Below are 16,976 nucleotides of genomic sequence, written 5' to 3'. Positions count from 1 at the left end.
TGCTGTCAGCAATCCGGCCTTCCCCGATTCCTCACTGGGGCCTCCTTGTCCCAGCAGGGTTGTGAGAGAGCTGAGGGGAATCTGCATTTCATTCTGTGGTGGACAAAGAGAACTTATCAGAGGTGAGACAGTGAGAACTGCTGATGTGGACCAGATGAGCAGAGGAAGACAGACAGTATGAAGTATCTACCACAGATAGTATCAATAACTTGCACATAGGCATTGCACTTGCAGTCTATAACACACTCATAGCCATCCTTTCAGCCGATCCTCCCAGCAGCTCTGACAAGAAGCAAGAATCAGCACAAAAGAGAAAACTGAGTGAGTAAATAACCACACCAAGTTTCTAGATACTGTAGTTGGCAAAACCAAGACCTGGATCCAAGTGTTCTCACTGAATTCAGAACTTATTTTGTCACACTGCTGTTAAGGGGTAATCAAGGTATAGAAAATTAAGCATTGAGCATTATTCATAGACTTGACCAAGGCAGGGTAAGGCAGAAAATTTCCATCACTGGGCTATGAGTTCAAAGCCCACCCACTGACATTTGTGAAGCTGGGCCATGGGCGGTTTGTTTAATGTGCAAATGCTGACCGCAGATGTATATGGACACAGCTTTCAGCATGGTGGAAATGAAACAGGCTTTCAAATCAGATAGTCAGAGGTTAAATCCTGGCTCCATTACTCCCTGTGTCACCTTGAACAAGTTAATGATGTTTCTGGTCTTGGTCTCTTTACCCATAAACAGGTATAACAGTTCCCACCCCAGAGGGTTATTGTGAGATCACATGAATTTGTAGAGTGAATAGCAGTGCTGGCATATAGTAGATGCTCAACAAGGGGTAGTTTTCAATATTGCCATAAACATCATCATTGGGTCAATTCTGTGCCTTCAGTTCTGTATCTGGAGATGATTGCCTTCCATGGGCCATGTTACATGAACTTCAGAAGCCCCTGTGGTTACTAACCCCACAGGGTATAAATCTGCTACCACTCAGGGCAGATGATGGCTAAAAAATTGAAGACCATTGCTTCCTTCCTGAGTGACGTCCATCTGTCTATTTCTTCTCCCTAGTAGTTTCCTACTATTCTGGGAATTCCATGTATAACCAATACTACCTTTTCAAAGTCTGTTCATGCAGCCTGCAATTTTGGCATGAAATATTTATTTATTCCAGAAAGCTTAACCTAACAGAATCATACCTGGCCTTATTTAATATCCTGGCAGCTACTTAAAGCTTCTATCGATATACAATTTGGAATACTCGGGCTAGATGCTGGTTGAAGTTTGCTTTAAGTCACCAATGCTTAAATCTCACATGGAGTTTCTTTCAACACAGTATTTTCATGCAAAATCTCCAAAACCCCCTATGCAATAAATCCCAGCATAAATCCAAATGCTTACACAATTAGCTGTGCTGGCCTGAGTTTATCTAAATCCAGATACAGGATGTTATTTTCTTAAAATTCAGGGAAAAGTGAAGTGTTATTCTCTTCTTATTTTTTGGTAGAATACATTTGGCCCTCTAGTTCTGGGAAGGGCCCGGACCTTGGGTTACTGCTTTACCATCTTTTTTGTGGTTTCCTGTGAAGTGAGCATTTCACTTGCACATGGCTGCTTTGGCAGCTGGTTCCAGGGACTGCTGCAAAATGCTCGTACAAGGAACACACCTGTAGCCTTGTCCTCTGCAATAACTCCTCCTAGCACCTCTCTCACACTCTTGTTCCCAACAGAACGTGTTTGTACAACTGTCCTTGGCCTTTAGAAATGACAGCTACACTCTGGAATCTAGAATTAACCAGGCTGAAAGGGAACGCAACCTGACAGAGGAGAACACTGAGAAGGAACTGGAAAACTTCAAAGCTTCCATTACGGTAATTGTGGAGCCTGCTGTGAGGAATCCTTGGAGCAGGAACTGTCTCCAAGGGCCATACAAGGTGTCATCCTTCTCTCAGGTACCAAGTAGAGTCTCCTGAAGTGAAAAATTGAGCCAAGACTCTGACAGAGTGTTCCTCAGAGAGCTGGGGGGAACTGAGGCAGAGATCCCAAAGGCCTGGTTCCCTCAAGGCTGTGGGCAGGTCCTCCAAACCCATGGGAGCTTCTCAGAAGGGGGCAGGGTGGCCTGGGTATGACTCCTCCTTTCAGACCAGCCAGGGATAGTGTGTTCACATCGAGCTTCTCCAAGCACCAGAAGAAACTGTGGCCCAGGCCTGGCAGAGGCCACTTCTCTCAGCCTGGATGGGGCCCAGAGCTGGTTTCGTGAGAGCTGAGTCTAGGCTTGGTATGTGTCTTAGTGAGTTTGAGTTGCTGTAACAAAGGGCCATGGATTGTGTGGCTTAAATGGCAAACATTTATTTCTCATAGTTCTGGAGGCTGGAAGTCCAAGATCAGGGCACCAGCACGGTTGGGTTCTGGTGAGGACCCTCTCTGGCTTGCAGACTACCACCTTTCCATTATATCCTACGTGGTGGAAAGAGAACAGAACTCTCTGGGGTCCCTTTTATAAGAGCACTAATTACATTCACGGGGGCTCCACCCTCCTCACCTAATCACCTCGCCCAGGCCCCACTTCACTATCACATTGAGGAGTTAGGATATGTCCCCCCAAAAGTCAGCAGATGATTTTGTAGGGGGCACATTTAGCCCAGTGGTCCCCAACCCCTGGGCTAGGCTGCAAACCAGTACCGAACCATAACCAGGCTGCATAGTAGGAGGTGAGCTGACTGAGAGCGTGACCTGAGCTCCACCTCCTGTCAGATCAGCAGCAGCATTCCATTCCCGTTGGGTCATGACCCCTATTGTGAACCGAACATGCGAAGGATCTAGGTTGTACCCTCCTCATAAGAATCTAATGATCTGAGGTGGAATAGTTTCATCCCCAAACCATCGCCCCCACCAGGTTTGTGGAAAAATTGTCTTCCATGAAACTGGTCCCTGAGGCTGAAAAGGTTGGGGACTGCTGATTTACTCCATAACACTATTTGAGGACCCCAGTTGATGCTCCTACTCCTCTTCAGTCCTCAGCTTCACTCTGGCACCACTGTGAGCACCGGGAGACCTACCAGAAGTTGCTGGAGGACATCGCTGTCCTGCACCGCCTGGCTGCCCGCCTCTCCAGTCGAGCTGAGGTGGTGGGTGCCGTCCGCCAGGTGAGCCTCTCCAGCCCCCAGTCTTGCGGACTCTGCTCCACCTACATAAAGTAGAGCAATCACCCAAGCAGCGGCAACTACAGATACCACTTAGAGGTGGCTTCCTCTGGGCCAGGCATCCTATGTACATCATTGCAGTATTATTCAGAGTATTTTTGACAGATCACTGAACCCTCAAGGTGCTTTGTGGAAAAAGGTTTCTGTGAACGCACAAGTTTGGGTACTACTGCATGCTATCTTTCTTTCTTGGAAATTTCTAACACATTGGCCTAATCAAGGCTTTGATTGGAGGATAGTGGTGTCTAACACATTGGCCTAATCAAGGCTGTGGTGGAGAAGGCTGGTTCACTTTACCTACGTAGTTCCCAAACATATTTAACTGAAGAATTCCCCCCACAGCCCTCCATTTTATTTTTCTCAAAAAATACCTATTCAACTCCCATGGAGCTAGTATTTGGCAAAACATGCTTTAGGAAAACCTGCTTTGTCTCATTAAATCCACCCAGCAACCCTATAGATATCCTGTTTCTCAGATGAAGATGCAGAGTCTCAGAAAGTAAAAGCACTAGTGAGTGGCGGAGTGGGACACAGGCCCAGGTCTGGCTCTCTCTTGGCCCCTTTGAAGTCCTGAACCACAGAGAGCCCTGCCCTGGCCCTGCATGTTTTAGCAGGAGCACACTGCCTGAGTTCCAATCTGGGCTCCACCCTTCATTCGCTGTGTGACCTTGGGCCGCTTACCGAGGTCTCTCTGCTTCAGTCTTTTCAAGTATAAAATGAGGATGGTCACAGTATTTCCCATAGGGGGTTGCTGCCGTACTTGTAAAGACTTGTAAAGCGTTTGGATGTTGTTATTATGTTGCTATGACATGAATATATGTCCTGCTGCTCTGGTTACAAGAGAGGAGGTTCTTGGGGTGGTGCAGCCCTGAGCAGTTCCTGTTAAATAAAAGGACCTGCGGCTGGGCGGTGCCACCCTGTGTCCTTCAGGACAAGAACACCTGACTCAGCAGTGGTGCCCAGGAAGTCACTCCAGCTGGGAGCAGCAACACAGGAGGACTCTAGGGAAGTGGCTGGTCTCAGCCATGCATGGCTGTGGGACCTGTTCCTGCAAAGCCACTGGGTGTGTCCCTCTGTGGCCAGGCAGGGCCTGAGCTAGATCCTCTGAGGGATCTAACCAGGGTATGAGCAGAAAGAAATTGTTCTCATTGTGTGCAGGCTTCCCAAAGGTGTGCCTAAGCCCAACTGCCACTCATGCCATCTGCTCCCTTCTCCAAATGGCTCCCTCGTCTTGGCTTCTATGCCTCAGTCTTCGCCTTCCTCTCTGGCTCCACTGGGCCAGGTCAGGCTTCATTCGGTCTTTCCGTGCTGCTCTCACTGCCACCAGTCTCACTCCCTTGAGTCCCATCTCTATCTGTGACCTGATTATGTTACTCTCTTACTTTAAGGGAGATATTCAATGGCTTCCCTTTTCCTTCAGAGTAAGTTCAAGTTCCTTTGTCTAGCATTCGAGGTCCTTCACAACCCAGACTTACAAACTGACCCAACTGCTTGCTGATTCCTACAGAGGCAGGAGACCTGTAGTGTCTGGGCTTTCTGGGCAGCCCTGGTTTATGTCGATTGTCCCAGCACAATTTGTCATAGTGCCTTTCTTCACTCTCCAGAGGACTCCTGTCCAGAGGATGAAACCTCATCTACATATAAGCCCTGTGCTTCCCTGCCTCTAGAATCCTCTTAGAGTTCCCTGGCCTGAATGCTCTGTCCCTTCTGCCCTTGTCTATGTGTTCAGATGCTGCTCACATTCTATATCCACTTCATTCCATCTCCATGAAGCCTCCCCTGACCTGTTCTCTGCAAGCAGAAACAACTCTCCTCTGCCTCTCATCTCCTGCAGTGTAGTGGCTGTGTTTTTCTCATTCTCCCTGAGTGCAGGTGCTGAATCCACCTCTCAGCTCAGGCAGAGTCTTGTCCCTGTATCCTTTTGATTCTCCTAGCCCAGACCCTTGGGCTTGGTCAGAGCAAATAAGTGCCAATGGAGCCTTTCCTCCAGTGGCCTCATGTACTCACACACTCCATCCCTGCAGGAAAAGCGCATGTCGAAAGCAACAGAAGTGATGATGCAGTATGTGGAGAATCTAAAGAGGACGTATGAGAAGGACCATGCAGAGCTCATGGAGTTTAAAAAGCTTGCAAATCAGAATTCAAGCCGCAGCTGTGGCCCCTCTGGTAAGGACCTAGGCTTCTGCTCCATCTTGGCCCTACAAGGTAGACTTCCAAGAGCTCTTGGCTAGGATTAGAGCTGTCAGAGCAGCCCCATGACTTATTTCCAGTTGAGCAGCACCCCTGTCCAGTACTGTCCACAGGGGCCTCTCAGCAGCTCCTTCAGTGGGCCTGGCAGGGCAGTCTGGAACCAGGAAACATGAGCATTCCCAAAGTGACTTCCTAACTCCCAAAGCAATAAATCACAGTGGCTGACCATGGATACAAAGCCCACAGGCTACTAGAACTCTTGGACTTATAGCGTCTGAGAGTGACCCTAGACCCTGTAAGTCTGTGTGCTTTGGGACCCCCTTTTAGGCAGCACATGCTAAGGAATTTGGGCTTTATTCTGGAAAGCATTAGGGATCCAGCCAATGATTTTAATCAAGAAAATGACTTGATCATATATGTAGCTTAAGAAGATTCCCTTGAACTATGGTGTGGCAATTACATTACTGGGACAAACCAGGGACAGAAAACTCCATGAGGATGTTCTTGCAACAGTCCAGGTGAGGGGCGAAACCTGGGCAGCTAGGGTGGCGTGAGAGTCTGGCTGAAGATGTTATGGAGAAAAACAGCAGACTCATGGATAAGACAAATGTTTCAAAGAAATATTCTTGTTTAGAAGTTCTATATGAATTGCTATAGGAGCACAGAGGAGGGCCCACCTGATTCTGCTTGAAGGGAGACAAGGAAGGCTTCAAAGAGGGATGGTATCTTGGTGTTTTAAAGTAAAAATAGGAGTTCTCCAGTCAATAGAGGAAGATACATCCCAGGTGGAGAAACCAGCATGGACAAAGGTGTGGAGATTGGGGGTGAAAAGAAGATGAAACAAGCAATTTTCCATAGTGGCAGTGTCGGGGTGTGGTAGTGACAGGTTGAAAGTTGAGACTTGGTAGACCAGGGCCACATGCCAGGCCATGCTAGCAATTTAAACTTCTAGGCAATGGGGAGTCAATGGTAAGTTTATACCTCATGATGTAATCAGGCTTTATTTTTAGATTATTCTGACTTCAGTGGACAATATATTGGAGGTGTGCAAAAGCTGAGGTAAAGAGAGACACAGTAGGAGACTCTTTCTCAGTCCAGCAGGAAGAGGTTGGTGCCTTGGACCAGATATCTCTGTGGGCACTGTCAGGGTCTAGACTCTGGCTGATGAGGGTGGCCAGCAGGAGAAAACAGACCTTTTAGCAACAGGAATCCCTGTGGAATGCAAACATCTGTGTTACCAAGAGCTGCAGAAGGGAAAGTACAGAAAGTATAACAGATGGAGAAACCTTTATAAACAGGAGGTTTCACAAGTTTCCTGGAGAATATCAGTGACACGTCCCAGAGTCCAAAGGCAGCATGCACACATGCTCCAGACTGTCTGCTTTGGATCTGTCAGCAAGGCTCCTGACCCACATGCACCTGGGCTTCTAACAAACCATTTTCCGTCAGTGTTGGAAGCTGGGGAAGTTGCCGTCAAAGGAATCCTGATGCCATGGGCTCCTACATTTATTGCTGCACAAGGCCTCCTGCAGACTACGTTGTCTAAGATTTATAGGATAAGCAGTTACCCATGAGTCTCATTCATTCATTCTACAGACATTTACTGAGTACCTTTGGTTTGCCCTATATAATACTGGAATATAGAGGTAAAGGGCACACAGTCACAGACCCAAAGGAGCTCCCAACCTGTGGGAAGTCAAGGCAGTGTAGCCAGTACTATGACAGAAGAAAGCAGACTTCCAAGGAGAACACACGACAGAGTCCCATATTCAGTCTAGGAGGATGATAAAACGCTTACCATAGCAAAGGTCAACGATAGCTGTACATGTTTTTCCAATATTTGTTTCCACTCTAGTTGTTCTTCCAAGCTATACCTCAGCTTGGGCTAGGCAGAGGGGTCATAACCACTCAGCAGGTGTTTCCATAAGACACTCTATGACTGTTCCCTAATAGTGTTTGTGTCTTAAGCCTTTTATACAACCTCTGCAATCTTTGTCTATGCCTGGGGTTTTGAAGACTACAGTAAATAAAATATCCCTGATTTCAAGGAAGGTGATATACATTTTTTTAAAAAATATGTTTCTTTCTGAATATGAAATTTACCAATTGTCTGCATTTTGGATTATTTCCTTAATGTAGATTTCTAGAAGTATAAATACTAGCTCGGGGAAAGAAATTTTTTAAGGCTCTTAAAGCAAATTGTTTTCAAATAACCCATTTATGTTTTCACTGAATGGGTTACAATACTCAATTCACTGTGCCATTGACACCATTCTTGTTCTTTCTTTTTGTAAGTATCCATGACTTCGATAGGCCAAAATTGTGTCTTATCTTACTGGTTTAATTGTATTTCTTGGCCTTTCCAAATGTTTATGGAACATTTGTATTTCTACTTTTAAAAATTCTGTATTTATGATCTTTGCCCACTTGTAAGCTTGGTAGTTTACTAATGTATATGAACTCTTCACATGTAAAGAATATTCTCTGGTTCTGCTGTTTTGGCTGACTGGAAAACTTGAAAATCTTTTGACCACAAGCACTTAGAAATTTCTGCTGGACAAAATAAAGCAAACCTATGTCTAAATAGCTGAATCCACAAGAAAAGAAATTGAAATACCCAGATACAAGAAAAGAAAAGAGAACTGAAACCAAGCTGACCCTGCAGCTTCCTTGGGGACAAGTGGCAGCCTCAGTTATCTGGGAGCTGAGCTTTTACACTTGCCTGTGATCTGAGACAAGGCCTGGAACACCTATGGTAGAGAGTTGATACAGATTCCCACAGAAAGTTAAGGCTGTCCAAAGACTAGATCCTCAGATGGAATTTGGATAAGGAAAAATAATAATCACCAACCAGCAGAGAAACAAGGAAATTTCTTTCACCCTGGGCTCTAGTAGGAAAAAACACTTTCTCCTTCCTCATAGGAAAAGTACATACTCACAAAGTGACAGCAGTGATGATGCAATATGCAGAGGATTTGAAAAGAACAGCAAGATGGTGCCTCTAAGACATGTTAGAAATAAGTAGAAAAGCACTCTGGAGAGACAGATGCTGCACCCAGACACACAGGATTCCTCTAATAAAGCTTCACTGAAGATGACTTCACAACCTAAAATTATAAAATACGCAAGAAAACAATTCATCATGAACAAAAATCATCAGGTACACCAAAGAATAGGATCATATCCTAAGAACCTCGGAAAATAAAATGATCTAATAATTTTTTTAAAGATAAGCTTAAAATTATTAGGGGTAGCTGGGTACAGCGGCTTACGTCTATAATCCTAACACTTTGGGAGACCAAGGTGAAAGGATTGCTTGAGGCCAGGAGGTTGAGACCAGCCTGGGCAACAAAGTGAGACCCTGTCTCTACAAAAAATAAAAAAAAAAAGCAATTAGTTGGATGTGGTGGTGGGCACCTATAGTTCTAGCTTCTCAGGAGGCTAAGGTGGGAGGATCGCTTGAGCCCAGGAAGTCGAGGCTGCAGTAAGCTGTGATCGTGCCACTGCACTTCATCCTGGATGACAGAGTGAGACCCTATCTCTAACTTAAAAATTATTGGAGACATAAAAGAATGGATCAAAAACAGAGTAAAAGAAAACAGTTATCAAAGAAGAATAAAATAGAACTTCTCAAAGTGAGGGGAATAAAGTCACGGAAATTAAAAACTCACGAGTTTAGGTGTGTTAGTTACTATATTTGAGGCTATTCTTCATTATTCCGGATCTCCTTCTGGGCACATTTTCCCATCCCCTTAAAGTCACAAGGCAAGGCCATGGGACTTGCTTTGGTGAATGAAATGTGAGTAGAAGGACGTATCACATCTGAACCTAGGCCTTCAAGAACTAGTATGCAGTCTGCCCTGCTTCTTCTCCTAACGTGATAACCATCATTGCTCCAGAATACTAGAAGGCCAGTATTAGGCTGAGTCCAGAATGAGGAAACACTGAACCAAGCCTGCTACAGACTCAGAAGTAAATGGGCATGTAGCATAAGCAAATCACATCTTCCTTGTTATCAGCCACTGATACTTTGGAGTTGCGTATTATTACTATGCTATTAAACTAGTATAACCTAGCTTATCCTGATTGATTATAACATTTAAATCAAACTGGGCACAGCTGAAGAAAAATTAGTTAACTTGAAGATAGGTTTGAGGAAGTTACCCAATGTACAGTTCAGAGAAATAAATTGATTAAAATTATGAAAGAAGCATTGAGATATGGGATATAGAATGTAGAATGAGAAAGTCCCAAATACATTTATTAGGCCACCCTTAAGGGGAAAGCCAATGAGAGAAAATATTCCAAGAAAGAATGGCTGAGGATTTTCCAGAACTAAGGAAAGTCATCAATCATTGGATTCAGAAAATATAGTGAATTCCAACCAGGAAAAATAAAACACACCAAAGAGAAACTACAGAACAGTACAGACAAAGGGAAGATCTTAAAAGTCATCAGAGAGAAGATTATTTACAAAGGAATGACAATTCTCAATGGCAATAGTAGAAGAAGACAGTGGAATAAACTCTTAAAAGAACTAAGAGAAAATAATGGTCAACCTAGAGATAACACAAATGGCTAAGATACCATGCAGGACTGAGGGCTTGGTAAAGACCATTTGGAGACAATTGAGAAAGTTTACCTCTCACAGACCCTCGCTGAAAGAACAACTAGAGGATGTACCTAAGGAAGATTGAAATTGAATTCAAACACATGCTCACAAATGTTCATTGCAGCACTTTTCACAATAGAAAAGACATAGAATCAACCTAAATGCCCATCAATGACAGACTGGATAAAGAAAATATGGTACATATACACCATGGAATACTATGCAGCCATAAAAAAGAATGAGATCACCTCTTTTGCAGGAACATGGGTGGAGCTGGAGGGCCTTATCTTTTGCAAACTAACACAGGAACAGAAAACCAAATACTGCATGTTCTCACTAAGAAGTGGGAGCTAAACATTGAGTACATATGGCCACAAACAAGGGAACAACAGGTACCAGGGCCTACTTGAGGGTAGAAAGTAGGAGGAGGGAGAGGAACGGAAAAAATAAATACTGTCTACTATGCTTAGTACCTGGGTGATGAAATAATCTGTACAACAAATCCTCATGACAAGTTTATGCACCTGCACATGTACCCTGAACCTAAAATAAAAGTTAAAAAAAAATTGAGCTCAAAAGAAACAAGTAGGATACACGAAGGAATAGTCAACAAAGACATTTGTAAACATGTAGGTAAATCTAAATAAGCACTCTCTGTAGAAATCAACAAACATAATGAATAATTTAGGAATACAAAAGCAAGGTGAGATAAAAATACTGGAAAGCAATATAATTAAGAGGGAGGGTTATTATTTTAAGGTTTATTCAAGAAAAGAATAGAGATCTTGTTTAATTTTAAAGTTAAAGTCAATATGTTCAAAAGTTAAGAGGACATGCTGAAGGTTAAAAATAGAATGTATAAGTTCCAAACAAATGTGTAGGGTGGGAGGAGGGGTGGAAAAAGTCAATGAATAAAACAAATAGAAAATATAAAATTACATGGTAGAAATAAATACAAATATATTAATCACAAGAACTATAACTAGTATAAACCTATTGGTTAATAGAGAATCTCAGATTAGATTATAAAAAAACAGGCCACGCATGGTGGCTCATGCCTGTAATTCCAGCACTTTGGGCAGCCAAGGCAGACAGATACTTTAAGCTCAGGAGTTGGAGACCAGCCTGGCCAACATGGCAAAACGCTGTTTCTACTAAAAATACAAAAATTAGCCAGACATAGTGGCACACATCTGTAATCCCAGCTACTCGGGAGGCTGAGGCACGAGAATCATATAAACCCAGGAGCCGAAGGTTGAGTGAGCCAAGATCGTGCCACTGCACTCCAGCCTTCGTGACAGAGGGAGAGAGTCTCAAAAAAAAAACAGCTATGTGCTTTTCAAGAGACACACCAAAAATACATGGATATGAAAGAGAGAGAGATGCAGGCTAAATAATATTGGTCAAACTGAATCAAATTGAATTGAGCTAGCAAATACCTGCCTCTGAAAGTACTCGGGTGTTTCCCAGTAGTAGTAGTATTCAGGCACGAAGCTAAACATATTACATGAGTTATATCACTTAATGTACGTAGTAAGGAGAAGAAAATCCTGGGGTGGTAGCTTCCTTTGTTCTGAGTCATTTGGTAGGTAACATATTGAAACTACTTCTGTCAGCAAGTTTTCATTTTTTACTGGCACCACACCTTCCTTGCTCATAGTTTCTCTGACTGTACATCCTTGAACGAGCATAAAATAACCCAATAAGTCTTGGTATTGCTGAGTAGTTGTCATACACTATCTAGGGTGTTATGCAGAGTGTGTTTAGTGGGGTCAGATAAAGATCAGAGGTCCAAGACTGGGGCTTCCTATAGTGAGAAGCGGAGTTAGGATAAAGGTTTTGTCCAAAAAAAACCTCCACTCTGCAGCCCAATCTCAAAGGATGAAGTGCCAAACTCAGTGTCCCCAACACCCAGATCCTTGGGCTATCCCTTGAGGGCCAGTTCTGGCTCATAGATACCATAGCCTAGTTTCTGTTTCCTGCTGGTGCCTAGTCTGAAACTTACTTGTGTTCTCTTCTCTGCTCCCTCCTGCTGCAGAAGATGGGGTCCCTCGCACGGCACGGTCCATGTCCCTCACGCTGGGAAAGGTATGCATGTTCAAGGAATACCAGGGCTCCTGGAAAGAGTATGACAGAAGTTTCCATGGTCACCCAAACAATCATTCATTCTGGGATCCATGGATACCAGAGAATCTCTGAACAGAGTTTCTATTTGGCTTCCCACAGTCTCAAGTTTAGCCTCTGACATCTTACCTTTCTTGCTCGTGGTTTCCTTAACTATGTATACGTGCCTTAAATCAACATGAAATGATCATAAGCCTTCATATTGCTACAGGCAGCTTTAATACAGTCTCCAGGGTGTTACCCAGAGACTGTGGGGTCATTTCCATTCTGTATCTCCAAGATCTCATAAGCTAAAATAGAACAGATTGAGCGTTCACTCACCACCAACAGAAAATTTGGGTCAACTTTGGCCACTCTCTCCACACCAATTCTATCATTGCTACTGCAAAACCAAAATATCCAGTGAATGCCATTTCAGCATTAGAAATGAGTAGGTTTTTTTCCCAAGCCCTTCTGAATTATGGCTATTGCTACCTCCAAGACAATGAGCCTGGTCACTTCTCTCCCCACAGAATATGCCTCGCCGGAGGGTCAGCGTTGCCGTTGTTCCTAAGTTTAATGCCCTGAATCTGCCTGGCCAAACTCCCAGTTCATCACCCATCCCCTCCTTACCAGCCTTGGTAAGTATGATGATGCCTGCCTCCCAGCATGGAATAGTAAAATAACCTTTCCTTCACACTCAGTCCTAGGGGGGTGACCAAATGGGGGCAGGGTCAACAAGGAGAGGAAATTTCCAGAATAGAATCTGAGTGATGGCTCAAAAACCCAATATAGACCAGGCTGCATGTATTCTACTACTCTGGGAAGTCCTACTGCCCTTGAGCATGGTATTGGCAGCTCAGCGTTCTTTGCAAATGATAACTCTTTTTGTGCTTACACCACAATCCGCCAAGGTGGTTATAATTTTTTTCTACTCTGCAGTGGGCTTAAGTAGCTGAAGTTTGTAATGTGTGATAGGTGGTAGAACAGCTTTGAACCCTAGGTTCTCTGTTTCGGGAGCCTGAGTTCTTCAACCCATTGTTCTCCTGCCTCAGTTCATTGTAGCATTGTTCATAACAATGAAAAGCAGGAAACAACTCCGTGTTCACTAATAAGAGACTGGTTAAGCAAATGGATATCCCTATAAGGGGTTTCTGTAGAATGGTCCATAACTTATTATGAATCAAGAGCAAGTAAAATAGGATATACAAAGCCTAGTGTATAAACAGTATAATTCTGTTTTGTACTTTTTAAAAGAGTATGTTTCTCTGCATAGACAGAAATTTCTGGTAGAAGATACGTGAAACAGCTAATAATGGTTATCTCTAGGCAATGGTAAAATAGTTCATTTCTATTTTCTTCCTGATGCCTTTTTATATTTCTATAATACGAATATATTAGTAATATACCGGAAAAATACATTTCCATTTCTTTTAGGCAAAGACAGTTTGGATATAACAAAATATTTTCTGTATCCCAGACCTTTGTGCATCTGGCTAATTCTCTCTAATTCTTTCTTCAGTGGTTTCTCTATCCCCTGCCTATGACTAGCACTACCCTATAAGGAAACAATCTGATTGTGTAAGCAATTGGAAATTCAAGCTCTATGTAATACCAATGGGTGGTACTCACTGTTTCCTGCCTCAAGCATTTCAATCATGTATGAAATCAACCTAAACTCCCAAATTACCCACTAAAATAGAACAACCTGAAAAAAATGTTTAAGGATATTGGAGAGGACTGGTTAGTGTGTTTTAACAGATCTATTTCCCATATTTTGCCTAAAAGCATAAATTTATTTTCCAAATATATATTCCTTTAGACTAGGGGCTGGCAATCAGGGCCATAGATTAAAAACCACACAGGGTACTTTTAAAACATTCTTCCCCCAGGCCCCACACCAAGATTCTGGAGTGGATCAATACTTTTTTAAAACCTCCCCCAGGTGATTCTAATGTGCAGCCAACATTGAGAACCATTACTTAAACCAAATCCATTGCAACAACACAACGTGGAAATCCTGGGAACATATTGTAATGAAATTTCTGATTGAGCTTTCAATAGTGACTGGCATCTCTTGAGAATTGTACCTGGAGCTGTGTCTCTCGGGACAGTGATGGGCTTGTGAGACTCTATCACAGGGAGCCTGGGACCTGCACTTGTAGGAGGCCCACTGGTGTTCAGTCACAGTCAGTAAACAGGACAGAGAAAAACTGATGGCTCCTCTCCAGAATGGAGCCTCAAGATGTAACCTCTCCTCTTCACTTAAGGAAACTTAGCAGAGGCGAAGGAAAAGGAGCAAGCTGCGTGTGCCGCAGAGGAAAGGAATGCTGAGGAAAGGAGGACAGGGAAGTCCCGAGGGAAAGGGCCAAGGTCTGGGCTCAGATGAAGATTGGAAAGTGGGGGCATGGAGGAAAAAGGAGAAGCAGCAGCCCCCCTCCCAGCATCATCAGAAACCCAGCAGCTCTGGCTTCTTCCTTGCATAGCACACCCTCAGTTCTCTGTCTTCTGTTTTTCATTCAGTCGGAATCACCCAATGGGAAAGGCAGCCTACCTGTCACTTCAGCACTGCCTGCACTTTTGGAAAAGTAAGTTTGTTGATTTTCCTCTTTGCTTCAGGGATCCCTCAGGAAAATTTCCCCATTTTACTTTCCTTCCTCCCATTTTTATCCCCAAAATGCAGTGGAAAGCAAATTAAGTTTTAAGGGAAATGAATGAGAGTTTGAGATCCACAAAGATTTCAGAATCCGCTTGCAAGATTCTTGAACCGGGAAGATGCCCTGACTGAGGCCAAGTGTACCCAATCTGAGAAAGCCCAGAGAAGACTGGAGCCTTCTCTGCCAGTTGGGATTCTTTGGGCTATAGACAAAAGAAAGCCCCAACTCAATGGGACTTAGTAAGTCCAGAGGTAGAGCTGCTTCTGGTACGGCATAGCAGGGCTCTAGCTCAGCATGCCTATAACTTCCTTGCCTCTGGCCATGTTGTATGTTAACTTCATCGTCAGGATTGTGGCAAACGGCAGGTAGTTCCTGGCATCCCCTCCAGACAGGACAATACCTAGAGGAAGAAAGGGACTGTTTCTTGCCGTGTTCCTTTCCTAGGAATAAACCTAGAAACCTTTCACCAGTCTTCCCTATTATCTCATTGACAAATCTGGAAGGAGGTCCCTTTCTAAAAGAATCACTTTGGGAATGGGATTGTCATCATGGGATTTACACTATTCCCTGGGGTTGGTGAGAGGGTCAGCTTCCCAAAAAGCAAAATGACTCCATGAAGAAGAGTAAATTCCTGTGCAGAATCATGTTGCTGTTGGGAACTAGGAAGGAAAATGCATATTGGATTAGCAGCCATCAGTGTCTGTTATTTTCTAGGCATCTGTGCAATGTGCAGATCTTTTCATCCTCAGCCAGAGTAAGGCAGGCTGTTTCTATGCACTCAGAGGACTTCATAGATTACTTTTCAAATTCTGTCATTTGCTTGCTGAAAAACATCTGGATCACACCTGCTGCCTCTCAGAATTTTCCCCTTGTGTCTTTTCTCACTTGGTAGAACATATACCTTATTCTTCCTTCTTTCTTGCCTCAAGACAGCTTGAGTCCTTCATTTTTCTTTGCTGTCAGAAAAGTTTTGCTATCTGGCCGGGAAAGTGTATGTTGGGACCCTTTTCAATACAGACAGGCTCCCACCTCCAGACCCAGCCTGTTTCCTACATCTCTCATTATGTGCAGCCACCAGCTTATCACCCAGTGATTTGTCCCCTGTTAGTCTTGAAGTTTGCCCAGCATTTCTTCTCTTTACCACCTCACCCCCATAAGCTCACAGGTCCTTCGTGTTATAGAAGGTCTCTTGGGGTCTCTCTCTCTGTCTTTTCTTGATCACTACAGGGAAATTGTCAAGAGGTGACACAACCACCACCATGTGGACCACGTGGAAGTGACTGAGTTTACAGAAACTTACCAAGTCCCTAGAGTCATAGGGCCTCATCCAGGGTCTCTGAATCTCTCCAGAAATGGTCACCTGATGCTCTGACTGAGAAACCCACTAAAATTCTCCTTGCCAACCTTCCCTTTGGGTGCACGAATCCCTACTTCAGAGAACCCTCAACTCTAGCCCCATTCCCAACTCTAGGCCTGCAAAGCCACTCAAGGCAGAAGATCTCTGCAACAGACTCTAATCATGACAGAGCAGAGCCTGAACTCTGTAGAACTTATGCCAGGGCAGTTGAGCACTTCTGTCCAAGGCAGTGGGGATCATGAAAACATGAATTATCCTTGGTAAGGGAAACTGAGGTACAAAATTGGAGACAATAAGCAGCAGCCCCAAATTAGGAGCATCAATGGGTAATGATCAATAGTGCCATCACCTTTCCAGGGGTTTATAGAACCTGAAGAGATAGGGACAGAGTGGGAATTAAGGCAAGTCAAGCACACTGGGGTTGACTCTCCAGGTGGGAATATACCCATGTAAGAATGGTTGGAAAGAGGGGAGGGCATCTTCAGATTAAGAGGGGTTCAGGATGAACAACAGCTTCCCCTTCTGGATTTCTCAAAGATGTTAAGTGATTTCCATTTAAAACTGGAAACATGGCCAGGCCTGGTGGCTCACACCTGTAATCCCAGCACTTTGAGAGGCCGAGGCAGGTGGATCACAAGGTCAGGAGTTCAAGACCAGCCTGGCCAAGATGGTGAAACCCTTGTCTCTACTAAAAACGCAAATAAATAAATACATAAATAAATAAAAACTAGAAACATTTACTTGATTCCCAATGGACTAACAATGAGACAATATATGAGTAAAAGTGAATTCTTATCTTCTGTCCTATACACAAATACTTAGTCAATTCTAGCTGCCCTTGCCATATTG

The 16,976-nt window shown here is 43.8% G+C and overlaps 1 protein-coding gene across 1 annotated transcript in view; it reads left to right on the top strand.

The window, feature by feature from the left end:
• The window catches only part of MRVI1 (murine retrovirus integration site 1 homolog), a 78,075-nt gene that overhangs the window by 45,172 nt on the left and 15,927 nt on the right, over positions 1 to 16,976 (top strand). The window contains 6 exon segments of the mRNA XM_030917497.1: positions 1,736 to 1,876; positions 3,020 to 3,151; positions 5,233 to 5,374; positions 12,049 to 12,098; positions 12,647 to 12,754; positions 14,637 to 14,701. Coding sequence (XP_030773357.1) covers positions 1,736 to 1,876; positions 3,020 to 3,151; positions 5,233 to 5,374; positions 12,049 to 12,098; positions 12,647 to 12,754; positions 14,637 to 14,701 — 638 coding nt within the window.

The sequence above is a fragment of the Rhinopithecus roxellana genome, chromosome 15 (assembly GCF_007565055.1).
Source record: "Rhinopithecus roxellana isolate Shanxi Qingling chromosome 15, ASM756505v1, whole genome shotgun sequence".
In the NCBI taxonomy this organism is placed as follows: Eukaryota; Metazoa; Chordata; class Mammalia; order Primates; family Cercopithecidae; genus Rhinopithecus; species Rhinopithecus roxellana.
The sequence above is the reverse complement of the archived record's forward strand: the minus strand, read 5'-3'. Positions and strand labels throughout refer to the sequence as shown.